General features: G+C 39.3%; 1 protein-coding gene across 1 annotated transcript in view; it reads left to right on the top strand.

Moving 5' to 3' along the window:
• LOC139202817 (homer protein homolog 3-like) overlaps nt 1-23,745 on the top strand; it is a 43,907-nt gene that overhangs the window by 9,668 nt on the left and 10,494 nt on the right. Inside the window, exons 2-6 of the mRNA XM_070832402.1 lie at nt 6,360-6,516; nt 8,655-8,786; nt 9,410-9,517; nt 16,327-16,335; nt 18,831-18,964. Of these exons, the coding sequence (XP_070688503.1) occupies nt 6,360-6,516; nt 8,655-8,786; nt 9,410-9,517; nt 16,327-16,335; nt 18,831-18,964 (540 nt within the window). The remainder of the gene's footprint in view (nt 1-6,359; nt 6,517-8,654; nt 8,787-9,409; nt 9,518-16,326; nt 16,336-18,830; nt 18,965-23,745) is intronic.

Here is a 23,745-nt window from a genome sequence, read left to right on the forward strand (position 1 = left end):
GAAGACATTGTCTCCATCTCTGGGAAATTGTAGTGGACTTTTTTCATTATTTTTGGACATTTTATCGACCAAACGATTGATGTATTGAGATTATAGTTGGCATATTTATAAATACTGAAAAAAATTATTATTTGCAGCTCTTAATTCCCATGTGAAGTAATGTACGTTAAGAGAGCGAGGAGGAATTCATCTTGAAAACATAGATGGGACACTGGAGGTCGTAGGTGAATGTTTGTAATTCTGAAACACCTCCCACATATAGATTTACTAAACATTTGCATCTACTGTGAAGAAAAAAGCTGTCTTTACACAGAACAAGGCACAACAGGATATTTTTATAAAGGTAATGCTTGTTATTGCCCTCGTAATGCTTTATTACTCCTGTTAATCTGCTGTTTTGGAGGTCAGAATGATTTCTGAATGGACAGGTGCCAAACCGTTAAATTAACTTGGCCAAAATGATCTCAAATGAAATTAAAATCTCCACATATTTAAACCTATATTAAATGAATAAAAAGTGTGATGTGTAAGCTCTCTGTATAACTGCAGCTCTTAGGAAAACATTTGCTAAATTTTTAATAGTTTCTTTTTGAACTGCATTTTTCCATAATATATTAAACCTTATATTAAATCGTCACTCTCCTTATAGGATCCACTCAGAGGCTTAATTAAGACACCATGAGACGAACAATCCGGAAATTTGACTAAAAAACATGTCATGTTTTTGACCCCTTTAGTTACTGGGCTGTAATCTGAACTCTCTCCACTCATGCATGGATGTGTGTCAGTGAGTGTGTGTGGGCTGTAGTGTGATGGAGCGGGGTGGATGGGCGGATGTATATTTGACCTAGAATAGATTAACAATAATTGATCCAGATGACCCCCTCAGTGGATTCAGGCCTCAGGTTCACGGCAGGAGGTGGTGATGATCAGCAGCAGCAGTAGATTTCTACACGGTGTTGTGGTTACGTTGTTTGTTACTTAAGTTAATGAGCTGATTCAAATTCAGATCATATCTTGGTCTTTTATTAGACTGAACTTGTCTTCCTGTGGGCTGTTGGATACGCTGGGCTGTTTCTTAAACTTTATCTTAACATTTCACTTGTCAGCACTCGCTCCTCTGATCGTCAGATATTAGCAGCTGCTTCCTTCTACTCAGTCATGCAGGGCTTTACTCTCACAACACCCAACATAATTAAGAGCCGCACAGCTTAATGTTAATTAGATCAGGTGTGTGTACAAGTACCAGGCACTGTAGCACATCAGACTGCTCTCCCCTGTACCGCTGCACTGGTTTAGACAAGGCCTCTGTGACTGCCAAGCAGCTGTGCTTGTGTTTGCTGCCCCTCACCTCAGGAGGAATTTAATCCGGTTTTAATCTGTTTGTATCATCAAACCTCGACGTGATGCATCCTGTCTGAGCTGATTAGCCTGACAGGCTTTTCACACAGCAACGTCAAAACGGGCAAAATGAATGACAGGACATTAATTTACGCGTGAACTGCAGTGACGGCTGCGAGCTGATGAGCAGTCAGTCATCATTTCTCATTAAGATGAGAATATGATAGAAAGGAAATCCTAACTGAAGCTGTTTTACTTTGATGTTAATTCTTATTTATTTTTGGCTTATTGGCTTATTGGCTTTAACACCCTGGTTATTAGTTATGCAGCCTGATGATTACTTTTATTGAGTGTAATTAAGTCATTTCATAATGCTGTTAATTTGCTTGATTTGCATCTGATGTTTTGAGCAGGATTTTACCTCCTGACCGTGAGATAGATGAACTCAGATCAAACTCTCCTACCTCAAAAGCTTTGTCACAATATTCTGAACACTTATTTTTCTTAAGCTCGAGAAAAATGCCTTTGTTGCTTTCATAAAATTACACACATTCACATCAGCATCATTCAGTCACAGCGTCTTTACTGTTAACCACCACATTTTCATTTGAACAGTTTCTAAAATGGCCTCGCTGAAGAGCAACTGCTGTTACCCTGAGTAACTGTTAAAGGTGATACGGATGATAACTCATACATGTGTGTGCTCAAGCTGGGGAATTAGATGCAGTGGTTGAACGCTTGGAACAGTGTTTGGTTATTGTCTTTGGTAGGATACAGATTGAGCTTTTAGTTTTACAAACATTTCTTGCAGATGTAATTGGGCTGAGGTGAGTTTAAAACCAAAGGGATCCAAAAATTGTTTCTAACTCTGCAGCAGCTTTTGTGATAAATTTTTCAGGTGGTGTTTCATGTGTAAAAAAACAATATATATGACAAAAAATAACCACAATGAAAATGTCAATCCAAACACTTACCAGTGCAAAGATTAAGCATGCATTGCAAATAAAAAATATTATAATAATAATGCATTTTATTTTTAGGGCGCCTTTCAAAGCTCACAAGGTCGCCGTACAAAAAACACATAAAACATACAATATAATAGATAAAACAGGTGTAAAAACAAGCAATAAAATACAGTAGCAGTGCAAAATGTATCAGAGGGAGTAGGAAAGTGTGAAAAGATGGGTTTTGAGTCTGGATGTTGAATGTGATGTTCTAAGATGTACTCAGAGAGGACACATAACTGTATTGTTGCGCTGCTGGAACAAACACAAATACTTTGCAACAGCAGGACGTTGATTACAGCGCCGTTAACATTTAAAAGAACAGTTTGGCAGCACTGAGCTCTTCATTGTTGATGTTGTGGTTGTTGCGTGTCCTTTCAGTCTTTTTATTCACAGACATTTTGGCTTGTTATAGAGGGAGAAGCATGGGTGTAAATAATAACATTAATGGCTTCAATCCATTTAAGTGTCCTAGTTAGCCAGAGAGAGAGAGAGAGAGAGAGAGAGAGAGAGAGGAAGCACACCCAGCAGTGGTTACACCGGAGCTGGCACATTCAAATGAACTGTAGCCATTAAATGTTATTTATTACACCTTTCCTGCTAAATATGTCACAATATCTGCTCTGTTATAGAAAGAGCTCACATTGCTTAAAGCAACTCTCTTAGCAACAAATAACTTTTGTGTAAAACGGTTTGCAGTGCTGAACTAATTAGTCTCATGGCCGTAGTCCTAGTAAGCCAAGCTAGTTAGCTACTAGCCTGCAAGTCTCACAAGATCATTGCTTTCTCTCTGACAAGAGTTTGTTGCCTTGTGTACTATTCAGACACCTGCACCTAAACACTCCATCCACTGAGGTTAATGGTGCCTGTGCTGGCAGGCAGCAGCCGATCAGTCGCCACACAACTAAAGGACCTTGAAATCAAAGGTCAGAATAATTTTATTAGAGGAGTTCCTCCGTACTCTGATTCAACTAAAAATGAAACCTTATGCTTTCTGTTTAAAAATCAAAATCAGTACCTCTCTGACTCCTGTGAGAAACTGGGTGGTCACAAATCAGAGGCTTAGCAGTTTGTCCTACATGTCTGTAGGACAAACTGTCTTAGATCAATATTTGTGTAATCAGTCTGTGATATTAATTGTATCAGTAGCTACTATCATCCTTGGCCTGATTCTGCTTCCTTAGCTGCTCGTGTCTGTTGTCTATTGTAGCTTCAGTGATCTGTTGAAACAATAACGACTATTGTTTTTATGTAAATGTACAATAATTCCAACCAAATCTAGTGGGAACAATGGAAAGCACAGCACCTCCTCCCAGCACACATTATCCTCATTAATGTCAGCATATAATTGACTTGCAATGGTAACAGCTCATTGCATACGTTAAGATTATGCAAACTCTATTAGCCGTGTAATGTTGCATGACTTCACCAAAGTGCCCGCGCAGTTCCCCATCGTCCTGTGAGCCTCTGTTCGCTGTTAGTCCCCACAGGGAGTGCATAGTTCTTCAAAGAGAGCGGGATGGCTAATTGGACTGCTAGTGGTTAGCAAATCTTCAGCTTCATTTGCACCATTTGCCTCATTGCATCAGGAGATCATCAAAGACCTCGAGGTCCCTGAAAAACACAATAACATTTGGAAATTGGGAGGACTTTTATCCCTATTAATGGCTTTATTCACCATCATTGTACGCTTGGCGGAAGAGTGGGGTCCCAAAGGCCGAACAAGTCAATGGTTTGCGCTCATAATGATATTCAGTTAATTTCTGTGATGGGTACAGATGTTGGCTTTGATCAGTGCACTAATGTGGGTGTGATAGTACTGTTTTTCTGTCTCGTTCATCTTTCGCTTCAGGCAAAGCTCAGTGTAGCTGCAGGCAAAGTTGTGAACTTTGGTCACAACACACCACGTAGGCTTATTGAAAATATAACCGTGATGTTTTGAAGCATTGCTTCTAAATGTTGTTTCTCTTAATGTACCTGATTTTATCAATTATTGAACTGTTGATGATTTGGAAGATTATTATTGTGAGTGTTTATGATTGTTAAACACACCTGCCATCGGTCGGTAATAAGAACTTTTTTTATGGCTTGGAGTGAGTGTGCAGGCATTACCTCTTTTTCACAACACACCACAAACACAGTAATGCGTAAAAGTTGTTTTCCTGTGGTAATGCTAATATTCCTTTACAGTATCCATGCTGACATCGAGCCATGCTAGCCAGAAGTTTGATTTTATTCTTCAAGGTATTCAGATATCTACTGATGAGACTCCTGGCATGGAAGTTTTGTTAGAGAGAAAGGTGTCCCCATAATTCAGGATTATCCACAAACTGACTGTGAGCAGTTTTTAGTTATTTAATATAATTTTATGAAAAATCTAAGTGATTATACTAACTGTGGATTTTCTAGGAGAAATCGGACATTATTTATGGAGAGACATGTTGTTTTTAAATTCCGGTTTTTGAGAACCACCAACAGATTTCCATTCACTTGTGTTGTTTTTGTGTTGTTTAACAGTGAAATCATACAATAAGTTTCAGTGACAGATGTTTCAAAACCACTTGAAATAAAACCACACTAAGTACAGCCAGAGGTTAAAGCAAATGTGTCATTTTGTAATTTGAACTAACCCCTTTCAGATCAGTGTGTAATGGCAACGATAGAGTTTGAATTAGACTTGGGATGAGAGTCTGAAACTCTCACTCTCAGCTCGCTCATCTTTACATGCAGAGCCCCTGCGGCGAGTTTCTCCACAGAGAAGCTGGCTCAGTGAGAGGTGTCACATGCACTCAGATTTATGTCTCTTAAAAAGCAGGCAAACATTTGACCTCACTGTTTGTGAGCCAGGTGACAAATGAAGAGTTCGGGCAGAAAAGAGATTTATTTACCTCCTGTGGAAAGCGACACATATTGTTACAAAATGATTAATAGTTTTGTTTTTATTTGTTCTATTAGTATTGATCTTTTCAATATTAAACCTGCTCTGTTTTCTGTCTGGTAAAATAAATCATCACAATGTTGATTTCAATGTTCTTTCTTTCCTAAAAACTCATGGCTTCTCTCTTTTTAGGCCTAATTGAAAAATGTTTTTTAGATTTCGACATTTTCAAAGGAGTTCAGTTATTTTTGTTCTTCTATATAAGACAAAGGTAGAAATTAGCTTTTGAGGCTGTTGCTAAAACAAGTTTCATGTAGACCAGTAAGGACAGCAAGTTATTTTTATAGAGAAATCAGCAGGGAGGTTACTACTTAACCAATGCCAGCAGGTGCTCATGGGATAATAATAGTGCAAACTAATGGAAAACAACATTGCTGTAAAGATATACAAAACAATAAAAAGATAACTTACAACATCAAAAAAGCCTAATATTTTTGCTGTCCAAAAATAGAAAACTGATGACATCTTTACCACACAAATAAAAAAGGTTTTGGAAGTTGTTATAATGCTGTATATATCTTAAAGTATCTAAGCAATTTTCATAGAACTGCAAATCACTTCTAAATAACGTAGGAAATGACTCATAAATGGCAGGAAGTGCACATGATGTCATTTCATATAATTTCCTTAAATGTCAAATCACACTGGGTTACAAAACAGGCCATTCTAGAGAATCTGCTGTCATAAATGGATTTATAAGTGTATGAAATCTAATTCATATGCAGGCGATTTGATGTGTCTTGCTGTTCCACAGTTGTTGCTATGAAGTCTGTGAGTGTAAGGACGGTGGGAGTCTGGGTGCTGTACAGTGAACAGTTGAAAATTGCTATTTAAGTTGCTTGTTATCTCCGTTTCATGCAAATTTAATTAAGTCATATGTGTTTCAGAGGTAAACACTAGCCGGCTAAGACGTTAAACACAGAGATGAATACAGTAATAAGTGGCAGCTCCGCACAGAGTCTGTCCTTCTTTCGAAAACATGGTGCCTACCTGCCTGGATTATAAGTAGTGGTGTGCCACTAAATCATCAGTAATGTAAAGCTAATATGGTGTGTTTTTTCTTGTGTGATTTAAAGGGAGCAGCCCATCTTCAGCGCCAGAGCTCATGTCTTCCAGATCGACCCGGCCACCAAACGCAACTGGCTGCCAGCCAGCAAACACGCCGTCACCGTGTCGTTCTTCTACGATGCCAGCCGCAGCGTCTACCGCATCATCAGCGTGGGTGGGACTAAGGTGGGAGCCCACCACACATATGACTCAGAGATCACATGAATGAAAGTGGATGAGCATGCCAGAGGCTGTGAGTGTTACACGCCAATGAAAGGTCGCACAAAGGCCACTTGGTGACAAAGTCAGGGGGATTCAAGCTTTTCACTCATCAGAAACAGGTCAGCGTTGAAGTGCTGCAGCAGGCTTTCTGCACAGGGACCCACATACATTATACATTATATATAGTTTTCTAGCGTTATTTTCAGGTCAAAACACAAGAAACAATTCTGCTTGGACTCTTAGAGGAGAAATGTTAAGAAGATGACCAATATATTGTTCTTAAAATCACATTTTGCTAAAGTCTTTTTCTGCATTGATTGATTGTAAAGTGCTCAGTTTGACAAAGTTGTTGTTTTTCATTTTTTAATAGCATTGTATTATTATATTGTGGGGGTGCATGAAAAATCAAATCAAGCTTTTACTGAGACCATTACCTCTGTAGTAATGTGCATACAGTGAATTAATAGTATTTTCCTTAGATGGTTTTAGTGTTACATTAGTGTGGGGTCTTCTGTTTTATTTACCCACTCTGAGACTCTTCAAATAAAGCAAAATAGATCTTATTTCCATCTTCTGGGTGGGGATGCATTAGTCGAAGTTGCGGAATATTTCTGCACTTACATCAATAATACCACACCCAACAGTAAAGCACCTGGGGATCCCAACAGTAACAGCATATCTTGTTAGCACCAAAATGAAACTCAGAAAACACTGCTCTTTGTAGTTATCAGCCAATTGTGTCAATTTACCGTACTGAGACTTGAGGCTTTTGGAGATGAGACCAAAGAAATTTACATTTGGCAACAAATCCACCTCATCAGACTGTTCTCTGGAGAGCATTTCTGAACAAATCATGGCACACTACAGCAAGCTTTTACATTTGGCTCCTTCTCTGGCCTGGTTGTTGGTATTTTGTCTTTATTTGCACACAGTTCTCCAATAGACCTCCATATTAGTTTTTTATCAGCACTGCATACGACTGTGTACCACTGTATAATCAAAATGTGACTTTTGGTCTTAAAGCTGGGGGAAGCAGTTCTGTGGAAAAAGCAAAAAAAAGAGCCAGAAATTGAAAATTGAAAGCTCTCCTCCTGCTGCTCTCCACTCTCTGTCCTAAGCCCTTCCCAGCAGACGAGAGGTCTTAAAATAATGTTACATCCATGACACAACCTAAGGAACCACTGCAACACGTTTAGATATGACTGGAAAATGAAATTAGCGGCTTCGTCGTGAAGTTCTCTTCTTCTATGAAACGCTTTGCAGATATTGGCTCCTGTTTTATTGCATTTATTGACCTATAAGTCTGTCCTTAGGTTGCATTGTAGTGTATTTTTGTGGAATTTTTGTTTTTCCCAGTGACACCATAAATATACTGCTTACCTCAGTTTTCATGTTATTTATTATTGCTAACCAGCAATCCCAAAGACAACTCCAAGCATGTTTACTGTCATGAGCTGCTGCACAGTGAATAGTTGGCCTCTTGACAATCACATGAAAATCTGCATATTTGCTGGTCAAGTACATACAAATGAAAAATAACAAAGGCCTGTAACGAATTTGGCATTTAAAGGTGACTGAAATGGTTTATGTATTGGTCCTGGATATTGTGAATTCTTTGTCCTTGAAAATGCCTACAAATATATGAAAATGCAGCACCCACCTAGTTAAGGCAGAATTGAGTCAATGTACCTTCATCACAACTACTGTGGGAAATTTGTGAAATAATAATATGATTACAAATAGTGCAAGTGATTTGAATTAAAAAATCACATTAGTATTAAAACAAAATGTAAAAATGGATAATTATTGTTTGTCAGGGATCAAGTTAATGTCTGTATAGCAAAAAATGTACAAAATATAAACCATAAAAAGAAATATGACTGTTCCAAATGTTTTCTCTCTTTCTATCTGTATCTCAGATTTAGGTTTGTGTTGATCCCCTATAGATACAGACTTAATACAACATGCTTTTAAATATAGGCTGTATTTCTATGCAGTATCATGTTATTTATCACAACAATGTCCCACTTTTCCCTCTGGGATCCTTTACCTACTGTTTTGCTCATGTCATTTATTACTTCTTTTATTCTCTGTGCTGTCAGGCCATCATCAACAGCACCATCACCCCCAACATGACCTTCACCAAAACCTCCCAGAAGTTTGGTCAGTGGGCAGACAGCCGGGCCAACACCGTCTACGGCCTGGGCTTCTCCACAGAGCAGCAGCTGCAGCAGGTAAACGCCGCTCAAACAAACCTCGGCGGCATTCAAACAAAACACTTCAAAGCGTCACTCATTTATTAGATGTTCCACAGAGTGGGTGCGGGGGAAGACAAGGGACTGTGTGAGCAGGAGGGGACAGTGGTGATCAAGGTCTCATTTTCAGTGCGTATCATCTATTCAGATTTTGTCTGTGTTTGATGCAGCTGGATTATATTTACACAAAATGTCTCCAGTGTAAATATGGAAATCCATGAATATTTGCACATTTTCAAACACTTCCTCCCATGATATTTGTTTAACTCGTGCTTTTAATCTTTCTATGAGAAAACGAGACCGTCGGAGAACGTCTGTCACACATATTTTGGTTTTTTTCTTCACATTTAACTCAGGCTGCTGGAGAGTGAGGGCAACTTAAATTACTACATTAAAAGTACTGATAAAGAACAAAAATGGGTGAGAGGCCACATCACCTGAGTTAATGGAACAAATATTCTTGTATCCACTGATGAAGCTGCATGATACATAAGCGCTATAGACAAGAAGTCAAGTTCAACATTTTTTAAACTACATGGTCATGTGCAAGTGTCAATTTTGTGGGAATTGTGTTTCTCCTCTCCCTCCTCCTCCTCATGCAGTTTGCAGAGCAGTTTAAGGAGGTGAAGGAGGCGGCCCGTCTTGCCAGAGAGAAATCTCAGGAGAGGTTTGAACTGGCCAACCCTGCGCTCAACATTGCAGCTCCAGAGGTAAAGCACAGCGCTACTTTTCTTGAAGCTTTTTTGTGTCTAGCCAAAGATAAGGGAAGGTTTGTTTAGCAATATATGCACTTTTGATATGGTAATTTATAAGTAATTTTGTTGTATAACAATAAATCATCTCATGAAAGCTTTTCCATTTGCTTATATGGAAAAATAAAGCTGAAACATATTACAGGATGTTGTGGTTTATCCTGAATAATTAAGACTTTTCTGGAAAGACACATTGCTGTTGAGTTTGTGAAATTGAGTTTTGAGATGCTTTGAGCACCGTAAATAAGGTTAATTCACCTCCACTATATTAGGATGGTGGGAGAATTATTTTGTTATTGATTTATTATGAAAAAGTGCACATATGGATGTCAGGCCGTATAATGACTGAAATGTCCACAAGTGTATTGAGGGTCAGAAGTAGTTCATGGAGCCAAGACCCAGTGAGGTTGAGCAAGGCCCAAGAGTGGGGCTAGAGAACTGAAATCCAGGTGTTTCAAAGCACAGAGCAATACAATACAGTCCGATATCAATATCATAGAGAGACTCTCAGGGATTAGCTGTCTGCTGTATATGTCGCTGTACAAATCAAAAATGTTATCCCAAAAACTCCGGAGCCTGGGGCAGGACCAGAACAGATGACCCCCGTCAGCTGACTTACACTTATCATAGGCAGCAAAGACAGAAGGAAAGATTTGGTTCAGTTTGGTCTGAGAGAAGTGCAGCTGATAGCCGATGACTTCAAACTGAGTTGAAGTCCACATAGAACATGCTTTGATCCTATCTAAGCCTTTCGCCCATAACTCATCCGAAATCCACTCACCAAATACCCCTGATCCATGCCTCTTTAATGTGGAGAGAAGGGGTTCCCAAAGGAAAAAGATCAACAAACTGAGAAATGAAACGTCTGGATTTAGGGATTCTACTCATAAGGTTATAACGGTTGTGTTGTTTAGGCATCATATCGTACTGAGCTAGAGTCTGCCTGATTAAATTTCTAACTTTTAGATAAAAGTGACAAAAAAGGTCAAATTTAAGCTAAAGTTGAGCAAAACATGCAAAACAGTTGTTAATGTAGAGATCATTATTAGTAGACAGGCCTTTATCTGACCAGAGTGAAAAAACAACGTAAACTCAGAAAGCTGCTCAAAGTCGTTCAGATTGAGAAGAGAAGAGAGTGATGTCCAAACATCTGACAGCGTCAGGATCACATCATCTGCATACAAATCAATGGTATAGTCAGATCTGTTGCACCTTATTCCAGTGATTTTGGGACTGGCTCTGATGGAAATGACCAGAGGCTTGAGAGCTAGCGTGAAGAGCAAAGAGAGGAAGCAGCAACCCCATCTATTTCCATGGTGTAGCAAAAATGAATGAGGGAGACCTTTCGTTATTGGTGAAAACAGAGGATTTGGGACGAGCATAAAGCAATCTTCTATCAATCTAATCCAAATTAGATGTTGGGATGGTTTTTAAGTGGCAGAGATTTCCAAACCACAGTAAGTAAAACCAAAACAACCCGTCATAAGGAGCAAATTTAGCTGGGAAATCTGTAACTTTCAACCCCACCAAAGGAACTGTCACAGCAGGTAATGATTCAAAAACCCCTGATATTACAGTATACTGTACATAAAATCTGAACAGTGCAGACTTCATGTCTGGAAATGGCCTTTGATTGATCAACATTTGACAATTGAACCTTTGACCTTGAAGGGACATGATGGTCTCTGTAACTCCCTGGCCAATACGACCGAGTGGAGCGGTGCCTTTATTTCTATTCTAAAGGTATATATAGAATCACAAGGGATTAGATGGGTCCCCATTTGGCTGCTCCATTATTCCCCCATTGCTTAACTCCATTAAAAGATTTTGTGCATGACAAATGGAGATGGGAAACAGGAAGAGACACCGGTGCTGAAGGTGTTTGGAGGGCCCGTAATGGCCAGGACTGAATGAAAGAAGAATGAGGGATCAGGAAAATGAAGAGGAAAGAGGGGAAATAGTGGGAGGGAGGGAGGGCAGCTGAATCATCTATAATTGAAAGGAATCTGGCTGCTGCTGTAAGGACAATGGCCATCTTCTATCCTAGCAGTGACCGTGATTTTCTTAGTGGACTTGATAACTCTGAGGTTCAGTTGGAGAAGTTAAACTTTGCCTGCAGTGGAAGATTTTTATTCTTCACCATTTCTCCCACACAAAACAAGCAGCCACGTAGTGACATTCTCTGAGGCAATTTTCTGACATTTACAGCACCAGCTAGTACACATCCTGTTTGGGTGGCTGTGAATGTGATTTGAATTATACAAAGATGGAGGAAACTATGTCACATGGCAACATTTGTTGCGTTTCAGAGCTACCCTGCTTGTTTATTAGTTAGTTCGGTCAAGTATTAGCAATAAGAATGTGTTTGGGTGTTATAGTGACCTACAGTCAAAACAGACCTGTGTGTGTGTGTTGTGTAGAAGTCCTAACCAAGAGCCGCTCTGCAGGTGTAAGAGACTGCAGAGTCAGGCTGCCAGCCGCAACCTCAGCTGTGAGACAGGATAGTTTGTTTTGTCAATTTATTTAGTGAGAGAAAACACCCCTGGAAAAAACAGAGCATCACACAAAGCTTTTTGCTGAAAATAATGTACTGATTATGTAAAGGTCTTTAGACAAGGAGTCAGTGATAACCGCTTAGTTTGATATGTAAATGTATAAATTATTAAAAAAGTAAGTAATAATGTAATTTAAAAACTGAGAAAACAAAAAAGGAAAGTAAAGGATCCTGTTTCTCACAGGTGTTGTATGTTGATATTGCAACTCTTGCCAGTCATACAAATGTGTGAAATTAATTTATTTCTCCTACATGCTTCTGCTCTGGCAGGCGAGAGTTGCCGTAGGATGTAACAGCATGTCCAGTGGTATCCCTATATAAGAACAAAAATGGAAAACAAAGATCGAATGAATTAGTCGATCTAAGTATAACACAGCTGAATTCATGCCATCAGTGTGTGTGAGTGTGAAGAGTCAGTCAAACAGAGGTCAGAGGTCATGGTCAGGACCGCAAGCACAAATATTACATGCTGTTACCATAGCAACCAGAGACCTCTTTACCTGTCGGGTAGGACTTTAAAAAAAACAAGGAAAAAATAGTTACACAGACGTGTGCTGAATCAATTAATCAAACATACACACACACACACACACACACACACACACACACACAAAAACAAATATACCATGTGTCTCTATCCTTGTGGGGACTTTAACTATACTGTAACTAAAGAGTACTAATTGATCCCTGACTCTGACCATAACCATCAACAAACAAATGTATGGACTCTTTGTTTTATCATTAACAACTTGGTGGTTTACAAAAGCGTTATTCTCCGAGCAAAATGGACACACTGTGAGTGCTCCCAGTTTTTGGTCCCTGCTAAGTAATTAGTACAAGAACACATAAACACACACGCTCTCACAAACAGCACCTGGATAGAGCGGTAAGGTCAGACGCAGACGAGCAGCCGGTTCTGAGTTCTAGATAAGACGGTGGCCATTGATTTTGTGTCAGGCAGTAAACACAGAGGTGTTGTAGAGGTTATTATCACATCTTCTGACTCACCGCTGCACCTTGTAAAACACCATACTGCTGACTGTCTGTGTAATATAGGAATAATACCCAGTCAAAGCTGTTATGGAGTGGAGAATGGAGTACATGAGGTTACTGTATGTTTGAACCACAGCCAGGTATTGATGACAGGTAGGAGCCTTTTATATAACAGAATGTGTGCACTGTTCAAAGCACCTGGTCATAATAATAATTGAGAATAAAAACAATACAGATCTCTAACCTGTGCACATCACAGTTTTAAGTATACAAATATCAAAGTTAGTGCAGTGCTTGAGTTAAACGTTTGTGAATCTCACCATAAAATGTGTTTCGTACAAACAATGTTGCACTGAATCCCAGTCAAGCATCAAGAAGTAAGAGCTGCCGAATTAGATTATGATAAACTGATAAACCTGCAGGAACTAATGTTTTATATAGTGTTGGAAGGAAGTTGCAGTATCTTGTCTTGTTTTATTTTCCTCTTCACTCAGTGTATCAGTAGGTTTTGTATCACATTCAGCTGGTCAGTAGCAGCCCCGGTCAGTAATGTCGACAGTATTGCAGCGCTGTATCTATGCTGCCTCGGGCTTTAGCGAGCACAAATTCTGCCTCTGATATGTGGATGGCAGCAGGGGATCTGCATGCAGTAAAGCCTCAGCTTTCAGGCTTATTTGCGGAGCTCAGAGATGAGATGGAGGAGGAGATAGTGAAGTTCAGTGAGATAAAAACATTAAAACGGCAACAGAGAGAGAGTAAAAGGCAGGCACTTTTATGCAATAAAGTAATATTTATATTTAGTTTTTTCATAGATGTTTCATTTAAGTGTTTTAGTATTGATGCCCCAGTGAGAACTGAGTCTCGAACAATGGTCCCGTTTACGCCATGTGTTGTACAGGAGAATATAACTTAAAAGAGTATTTTCAACAGTAAAGAGGATAAATGGTCAAAAAATGCATCCACTAGTGTGTTACAGGCCCAAATACTTGTATGCAAAACATGATAGTTTTGGACTCAATTAATTCAGTAAAATGTGATCATAGATTTTAGTGTGTTGGTTACAGGAAGATAAGAACAGATCCATACTACACTGTGAATTCTACAGTTTTCAGGAGCTGAAAAACAAACAAAAAAAATTAACAAACCTGCTCTTTTTATGATGGCACCTTCTCTTCGCTAATCACCTGCATGTGTTTCATTTATCGCAATAATACCAGAGGTGCAGACCATCACAGGTCGGTATAATTAAGAGCTAAGACAAACATCATTGAATTAACAGAAGGAACATTTAATACGTACAATAAAACAGTTATGTTTTTTTTCTTACACCTTAAAGATGCTTTGGGAAATTCCCTCATTTGCTTTCTTACAGAGAAATGGAGAAGGATCTCTACTCCTCGCATATCTCTTTATTACATCTGCATCCGTTTAATGCAGGCTCATATGATTTCTTGGACAGGCACAGTTTCAGTTTGCAGCAGTTTGTAACAGAAAGTTGGATCCCCAGCCAAGAATTATTATGGCCCTCATAAAATGTCATTTTTATGCTTCAGTTTTTGTATGAACTAAACAAACTTTTTAATTTTCTTTAGATGTCCTTAGATTCTTTAGATGGAACTGTTTGCCAATGGCGAACTGTTTCGTTTCGTTTCGTTTCCAATCTTTATGCTAAGCTAAGCTAACTGGCTGCTGACTGCAGTGTCATAATTACCATCCAGATGTGACGCTTAGCAAGAAAGCAAGCAGGTGTATTTCCCAATATGTCAAACTATTCCTTTAACACAGATGATCTGATTGAGAGTGCCTGAAAACTAGCAATGTTCAGCCTCTGCCAGTCTAAGCAGGAATAATGTGAGTGCAGACTTTTCTGCCTTTTCCTCCTGAGAAAAAAAAAAAAGACCTACACATCAACAAATCCAGGATCACTGGGTCTTGTATGAACAAATGTTTGTGATAGTATCCACCTTAATACATGTATTAGTTTTAAATACCATCCAGTTAGAAATTAGTTTAAACAAACACATTTGGACTTAATGAAGACGTACTTGAGTTCATCTTTCAGGGCCGTTGGTGTTTGTCAGACAAATACAGGGTAAGGAGCCACTGAGCTACACAGGAAAGGTAAATAATGACAAAGAGAGTACAGCACCAGTGTAAGCACCACAGGACACAGAGGCCGGTTCCCCTTCCCTGACAAGTAACATCTGTCATTTGTTTGCACCTGCTAATTGGAGCTTTTTTCCTCTGCGATCTCCCACACATGGTATCTATGCAGAGGCAGACAGAGTGGAAAACAGAAATGCCAGTCATCAATATTTTAATCCACAGACTTGGCATTAAAACCAGAAAAGTGTGTGTGTGTTCAGGTGCTTCACGGGAAACCTAAGCATGTACCTCTGCATGGACACATGAATAAATAAAGCAGGTTTGTGGTCTCAATGAGACAGGGTGTAGAAACCGGAGCTTTATAAAGCTATGGGAGCCGATGGTCCAATGCTCAGATAAATAAGTAAACAGTGTAGATGTACTTAAGACGAACAGTGGTGGAGAGACATCATGATGAAAGCTCTCAGGAAAGCTGTTTAATATTTTAAGTATCGGAATTTCCATCGATTACAAAGTAAGCCCCCTCTCAGGACCCCGAAAAATTGTTAAGTTGCTGCTTTGGAGTTTGAGATGTTGTTAAAACACAACAGAAACATCCACACATATTTATTTATTTTGCAGCTAACATCCATGTGGATGCCTTGTGATTGTATTTCACATGGTTGTCGATAAAGATAGAAAAACAAATACATTTATTCAATCTTTACTTTGTCTCTATTGGTATTGTTAAGCTCTCACTGTTGTTGATTCTGCACTGCGTCTCCCAGGAATCACCTGTCACTCAAACAGTGTGAGTGGGACTGTGACCTTCTCTTCCTCTTTTCACACAGTTTGCTTTCCTCATTCAGCCTTCAGTTGCAGTCCTGCCTTTTCTGTCAGTCCTAAACAAACCAGAAACATAAAATGAATCAATTCCTGTGCAGAAGCAAATATCATTTAGTGCGAATGGTAAAGCTTTCATGAACTAGCCACAGGAAGGATCACTGTTCAGTCAAAACAATAGCGCTTAATGAATGGCTTTAAATATGTAGTAACTATTCTTTTTCTAACTCTCCTCATTTGCTCCTTCACATTCATTTCCCCCGATGCACCATGGGACATTTTCATCTCTCAGCTCTCCCAGGTGAGTGAAAACATACACTCCACCTCACAATCAGAAAAAGCAAGATACGACAACCATCTCCATTTGTCTAAGGAACCTCGGTGTTCATAGTCATGCATCTTGTGTTGCATGGACCATTGTGCTCAATAATTCATCTAGAGTCTGATCAAAGTTGACTTCAGAGCAAATGTAGCTTTAGATCACAGCTGGCGTTTGCTCCAAAAGAGTAAAAGCTTTGTTAGGAATGGCAATAACAACACAAAATGTTATTTAATCAGTACATTTTATGTAAGATGCACAGAATATGGTGCCATGCCACTAAATTCATTAGCAGTTTTCTGAATTTACTTCCAGACTTCACACTTGATTTCTTCAAATATTCACAGACAGATAATACACAGATATGTCCTTTAAAAATGAAAATTCCTTGCAGATTCTTTGAACTCAGGCTAATTAGTCGTTGGTCGTTTGCTGGCTTGTGCACTTGTGTTTCTGCCTTGTTGCCGCTCAGTCTGTTAGTGAACAACATATGGAAAAACTGCTGTAAATTTGTAATCCCATTTATGACTTAAACATGATCCACAGTATGAATTATTCAGGGATACGCACAGTCGATCTGTTGGCCTTGGGGCCGGACTGGGGTTGTCTTGGCTTTGATTTTTCCTGCTCTCGCATTCCTTCCTCTGGACACAGTGTTCATCCACACAAGTCGGCCGTGTGTTCTATTTCCATATCCATCCATAAGGACAATCAAGAGAGCTGCTGAGCTATAGATAATAAACCATCCTCCTCAGGGGAACACAGTCATGCTTGCTCAAATTAATAATACAAGCTTTTTCTACAGTAAGTGCAGGGTTGTAATGCTTCAGTGAAGCACTGGGTCGCTGACAAGTTCATGTTTAGGTTTCCACTCAGACAGAAGACAGAAGGCGACGGGTGGTACAGAAATGTGCCTCAGCTAATTCATCTGTACGCTTTTAAAAAGGCAGTCTTTTAGCCCACAGTCTCAAACTGAGGAAAATGGTCCACAAAACTGTGTGAAAGGAAGATTGAACTCATTTCTGGGCAGCAGGGAAGGAAAATATCAAAGCAGATTGGTTAGACTTGACTGTGCCAGGCTGGAGTCAAGCCATCTGCATGCTGTAATGTCATATTCAAAATCTCTTTTTGACACGAGAGGAAGATAAATGGCTCTTCTTACACTGTATCAGCATTCAGTTTATTTAACCTTTATCTTACACTGTGGGCTGCCCCAATGAGTTTAGAAAAAAGACAGCAAAAGCAAAAATTGCTGACTTAAATGTTGTAATATAACAGTTTACCAAAGTAAAAAGTATGAATGTTATGACTCGACTTACAAATCTCCCAGCAGCCACATCTGTTCATCTCTCTCTCTCCCTCTATATATGTGTATATACAGTACAGGCCAAAAGTTTGGACACACCTTCTCATTCAATGCGTTTTCTTTATTTTCATGACTATTTACATTGTAGATTCTCACTGAAGGCATCAAAACTATGAATGAACACATGTGGAATTATGTACTTAACAACTTAACAACAACAAACTGTTGGAAAACCATTTCAGGTGACTACCTCTTGAACCTCATCAAGAGAATGCCAAGAGTGTGCAAAGCAATAATCAGAGCAAAGGGTGGCTACTTTGAAGAAACTAGAATATAAGACATGTTTTCAGTTATTTCACACTTTTTTGTTAAGTACATAATTCCACATGCAAAAAATTTCCAGCAAAAGCAGATCTGTGTATATTAGTGTATTATTTTTATTAGAATTTTCTCAGAAGAAAACCTAAAACTCAGCTACAACTGCAGAATCTGAGTGTTTAATTTATGGTCATAGTAAAGATTTCATAAGATTTCATTTATGCTGAATCAGAGTCCAGATCAGATCTATGAGGCTGTATGAAGAGGAGGCATCTGGGCTCCACACAAGGCTCCTCGCTCTGCGTGGAGCCTGTTTACAGGAGCCCAGATGGGACATATCGAGCACCGACAGGTTTAGCTCTGTCCTGTCCTGCTGCTGCGTCCTGTCTGTTCAGTACTGATGACAGGTCTGGATGTAGAAACTGTAATGGACCCGTAACCAACTCAAAGCTGCACCTCTGAGCCAAAATTATGCTTAATCTTATGTTAGCAGTGTGACATACATTGGATTTTTTTTTAGGGATTTTGATTCCCTGCACGGCAAAAGAGATATAGTAAGAGGTGTGCGTGTTGCCTCCCACTCAGCATTCTGGGACATTTAGACCAAATGCACTAGTTGTTCCCCTGTTAAGTGCTCTTGTCCTCTAAACTTTCTATCAGAGGACTCTGACCACTTACATAAAAGTTGCTGGTGTAACCTTTGTGTCTTCATTGGCTTCCTAGTGGAAGGGTAAGCACAATTACAACATGAAACTAATATTGTATTAACAGAGCTGCTACTGATTTCATTTCATCTTCATATCGGAGTTCTTGTCCTGTTTGTGTTGTCACCGATGTTGTATTTTTGTTCTAGGAGTTATCAGAGGAGCGCCATTCTCCACCGCTGCTCACAGTCAATGGGCCTGAGGAAAAGCTGTTTCGCAGCAAGAGCGCTGAAGTGGAGCTGACAGCAGAGAAGGAGAGGGTCAAAAAGATGTTGTCTGAAGGGTAATGACTGTTTTTTTTTACTTCAGCTGGAAATTTATAACTCATGTCAAGACAGTTTAATAGCTTTAATTACTTTAAGACAAGCCGTGATAAACCTTTCTGTATTTTACATGCATGAACAAGAAGTTTTACATTTCTTAGTTTAGTTATCAGCTTGTGTCTATTAGTCTTTATATATTTTTTATCAACATAATTAACCTTTTTAGTTTGCATTAATGACTAATAACCTGCAATGATTAGAACATGTGGTCAGACTCTGAAAGGGTCAAATTCGGGTTAATTTACAGCACTATGAGGGACTTTTCAAAGTTTATTTTATTGATCGTGTTGCTCATGCGTCCATACTGGTGGTATACAGTCATGCTTAAGACATCCTGTCCTCTCCAATAAAATGAACTCATCGATTTTCTTCTTTAACTTGACATATAACACATGAAACACATGTAGATCTGTAGATCACTGTACATGTTCAGTGGAACCCACAGACGGACATTTCCTTCACACGGAAGATTGTTTTTACACCTCAATATTGTTTTGTATAATGTTCTTCTTTTGTCTTAATGTAAAATTAGCATTTAATTAAGAATGTGGTAGAAAAAAACATGCATTTTTATCTTTATATTTTTATTATTATCCTGTGGTGGGTACTGATGTGGGTCCAGGGTCAAGTATTTACAAACAACAACAGCAGAAATACAAAGATATTAAAATATTAAAAAACAGATAAAAAAGGCATATTCTAGGTTGTTCTGTTATTTAACAACAAAAGCATATTTTATTCCATTTGACAGCCATAATGCTATGATAAATATTTAATGAGTACATTTATTGTACCTAATATTTATATTTTATTAAACATATTTATTTAACAACATGGGGCAGAGAGACAACAACCAGAGAAACAAAAAGAGAGGGATGGCATGCAGAGAAATTTACTCTCAGAGGTTATTTTGTTTATGAAAGAATATTTAGCTTGTAGCAGCACATGCAGCAGAAGAGCAGTAACGGCAATCGTTAACAATAATACACAAAACACACTTACATAAAATGCACATTAAGATAAAAAACAGAGAGAGCAGCAGCTGTGTGTGTGTGTGTGTGTGTGTGTGGGAGTACTGGCATGGACATTTTATCCGTTAAAGTTTAGAAAGTTTACTACAGGGGTTGTGATCCTGTCTCCAACCTTGAGCTTGGCTACATGAGCAGATGTAACTGCCCAGAGCACTTAGTGGAGCTCTGTGAATGAAACTTACTCAAAACCATAGAACGTTTGTACTCTGTTAGAGGAGAGGAAACAGCAATTACAAGCCATTAAACTGCCGTTATTTAAAAATTTAAAATGTTTATAAAATGTTAATTTGAAACAAGATGATCTTTTTTTTTTTTTTTTCAGAATTGCTTCCTTTGTAGTTCATGAGAAAATGGCAAAAATGTTGATTCCAGATAGTTGCATAATAATTGTAAAAATCCTATAAATTTCAAAGAAGAAATTTAGAAAATCTGGATTCACATTATTAATGACTCTGTTTTTCTGTGGCCCATGACCCAACTTCTCACAAAAATTTACTGAAAGCTGTTTGCAGGTTTTTTTTTTAGAAATCCCTCCAGCAAACAGAGCTGAAAACACGACCTTCTTGGCACAGGGAACAGCTTTTGTAGCAACAGATTTACTCTACAAACAACACATACTGTTATCCATCCAGAGGGCCGAGCAGGTTCCCACACTACAACTGAGAGGATCCTTTATGAAATGAATGCTGGTATTTTGAAAAATGTATAAATTTAAACTGGAAAGATTTGAGTCTCAGTAACATGGCTGCAGCACTTCCCCTCGACCCACGACGCTGTAGATTAATTCCTGGTGCCTGCACGGATCCTATTTTACACGTGACCTGAATCCAAATTTAAAGCAGTTATACTTGATAGTTTTATGATCATTTCTGCTGTCCCCAAGTGGCCAAAAAAATCAGTTGTTGCAGTTTAAAATGGGTGCTGCGGCAGGTAATTTTCGCATTTCCACAAACAAAGAAGCTGACTTGTCATGTCAACTATTACGATGAAGGGAAAATGACAAAAATACAACTGAGAGAAGCCCAAGGAGCCGATGTCAAGGTCGAAGAAGGTAACCAATTTAATCACTGATAAGACAGCGTCAGTAACAAGATCAGCAGGAACTCCTCGTTATCACTCTTGGAGGCGAGCTCATCACTCTCCAAGCTCTCAGTGGCCTCACAGTATTTTTGGCATGGAGCACTACTCTGACTGTAAAATAAGCCATAATATCCTCTGTTGGACTGGAGGGGTTTCATGAAGTCTAAGAAAATGACCCTGATGATTTCACCAGGAGGCGCACGTTTAACAGAAAGCCTGCATTGCAAACTGGGCTCATGGCATTTGAACATTTCCTAGACCTGAGGGGTCTAACAAAGGGAAGATGCATTTTCAAGTTGCATTTTGAGAAGTGTAGAATCCAGGATCATGAAACACTGCAGATCTACCCTGATTGTGTGCTGTCAGGCTTAAATTTGACGGGTTAAATTAGTTTGTTAAAAAGCAGGCATGATGGGAAATAGCGAGGGTAGGATCGTAAACATGAACTGTGGCAGCCAGCTCAGCCACTCAGGAACAGGAGTGGGTGCCACTGATCCAGGGTATTTGGAGCTTGACTCATACTGAGCACTAAGAATTGGGAAACACAAACAGTTTCCTTAGCAGCAGTGAATGAGTGCTCCCCTCAGACAAAACAGCTCACTCATGTAAGATTGTGTGCCTCCCTCCTCTGAGTAAGGACAGCTCACTTTCAGTTCTTCGGAAATATAACAGCATTTATGATCTAGAAGAGCAGCAAAACATTTTAGCACAAAGCAAGAAGTTTAGTCTGCCTGCAAACCTCACTACAGGTGGACATTTTCCTCGGTCTGCAGTGGTCCGTGTGTGTGTGTGTGTGTCTGAATTTAGCATCTCACAATTATCGTCATTATGGTGCCCATTATTGATCACTCAACCTTCCATCTGAGACCAGTAAGCAGAAAAACACTCATCCATGGCTGCTTAAGAACCTTTTATGCCAAAGATTTTATTATATGATTGGCCGAAGCCTACGCAGGCTTTTTTCCTTTGTTGCCATGGTGAGTAGTTTTATGGTTGCCAAGCTCTTAGTTTGGTCGTCATGGCAAAGACTGCTTTCTAAACTCTGTCTTCTCATGTGAAACCTCTCTGCTTTAATAAATGTCTGCTATGAATCCTGACCTTTACCAGCACACAGGACCAGATCTGTCTTTGCCACGTGTTAATAAAGAATCACCTGTGTCGGGTTATAAGGTCATATGGAAACCTGTTGGGTTTCTATAGTACTTTATGACTGTTAAAGGCGCATACTGCTTTGTTGCAGTTTTTAAGCCAGATTGTTTATACTCAAAAACAACAGAGAAAACCTACTATATTGGCTAATGTGATATATTATGTGCAGATTGCGAAGGAAATCTTTGGAGAATGGAGACAGCAGCAAAACAGTATGAGCACTGATGCCACCTCAATTCTGAAGGTTACTTTCTGTGATCAGTCTTTTAATCCTGCAAGGCGTGCCAAAATTAGTCTGTGCCCAAATGTGGTCATTCTACCGTAAATACGTGTGAGCAGTCTATTGGCTCTCTGAAGTCTAAACAAGGAACTATGACATTCAAGTTGCCGCACATCACGTTGTATGAATCCCCAGGTCACCGTCAACAAGTTTCTCCAACAGGAGACAGTCATGCAATGTCAGGAGCACAGCACAGCTGTCACCTGCGACCTTGGTAATCCTGACAATGAGCGTCAACTCTCTATCAGGAGTGCGCCCGCCAACCCAAACAGTCAGACAGCTAAACTGTGCTCCAAAGACTGAGAGAGGGCTTCCCTAACTTTAAATTTCACAGCTGGCCTGATTTAAGACCCCTTGACCTGAACGAAACCCGAGGAGACTCCTGTTTGCGGAATCTAAAGAGAGAACATTTCCTCACAATTTGTGTAGGATTGCATTGTAGTGCGCTTCTCACAGACAGACATCCATCCATTGTCTATGCCGCTTATCCTTAAGGGTCGTGGGGGGGCTGGAGCCAATCGCAGCTGACATTCGGGCGAGAGGCAGAGTACACCCACTGTCTCACACTCACACCTACAGACATTTTAGAGTCACCAATTAACCTAACTTGCATATCTTTGAACTGTAGGAGGAAGCTGGAATATCTGGAAAAAACATGTAAACTTCACACAGAAAGACTCCAGGTTCAAACCACAAACCTGAAACCCAGCTGATTTGAACCTGAAACCCTCTTGCAGTGATGAAACAGCGCTAACCACCACACCACTGTACCACTGTGCTGCCCTCTCATGGACATTAATGACAAAAAAAGAAAAGAGATGAAGAAGAAATCATATTAATAAATCATATTAATGATAGAAAAAAGGAAAAGGGTAACAAAAAAGTCACATTTAAGGGTAATTTTCAAGTCAGTGGGTTAATTAAAAGAAACACATTTTTTATTACAGTGAGTCATCTGGTTCTATCTCACACTCCTCTGAAAATGTTTAAATGCATCAGTTTTATAGCTCCTTAAAACCAAGAAAATGTCCATCAAATTCCTCCAAACAGCTGGTGCCACATCATATAAATGTTTCACTTCATTACCTCATTATCTTCTGCAGTTTCCTCAGCAGCAATGTTTCTTTCTGACAACAACAGCGGATCAGCATTAAAGCTGCACTAATCAATATTAATCCTCTACTGTGTCACTGCTTTAGCG

This window comes from Pempheris klunzingeri, chromosome 6 (assembly GCF_042242105.1).
Source record: "Pempheris klunzingeri isolate RE-2024b chromosome 6, fPemKlu1.hap1, whole genome shotgun sequence".
In the NCBI taxonomy this organism is placed as follows: domain Eukaryota; kingdom Metazoa; phylum Chordata; class Actinopteri; order Acropomatiformes; family Pempheridae; genus Pempheris; species Pempheris klunzingeri.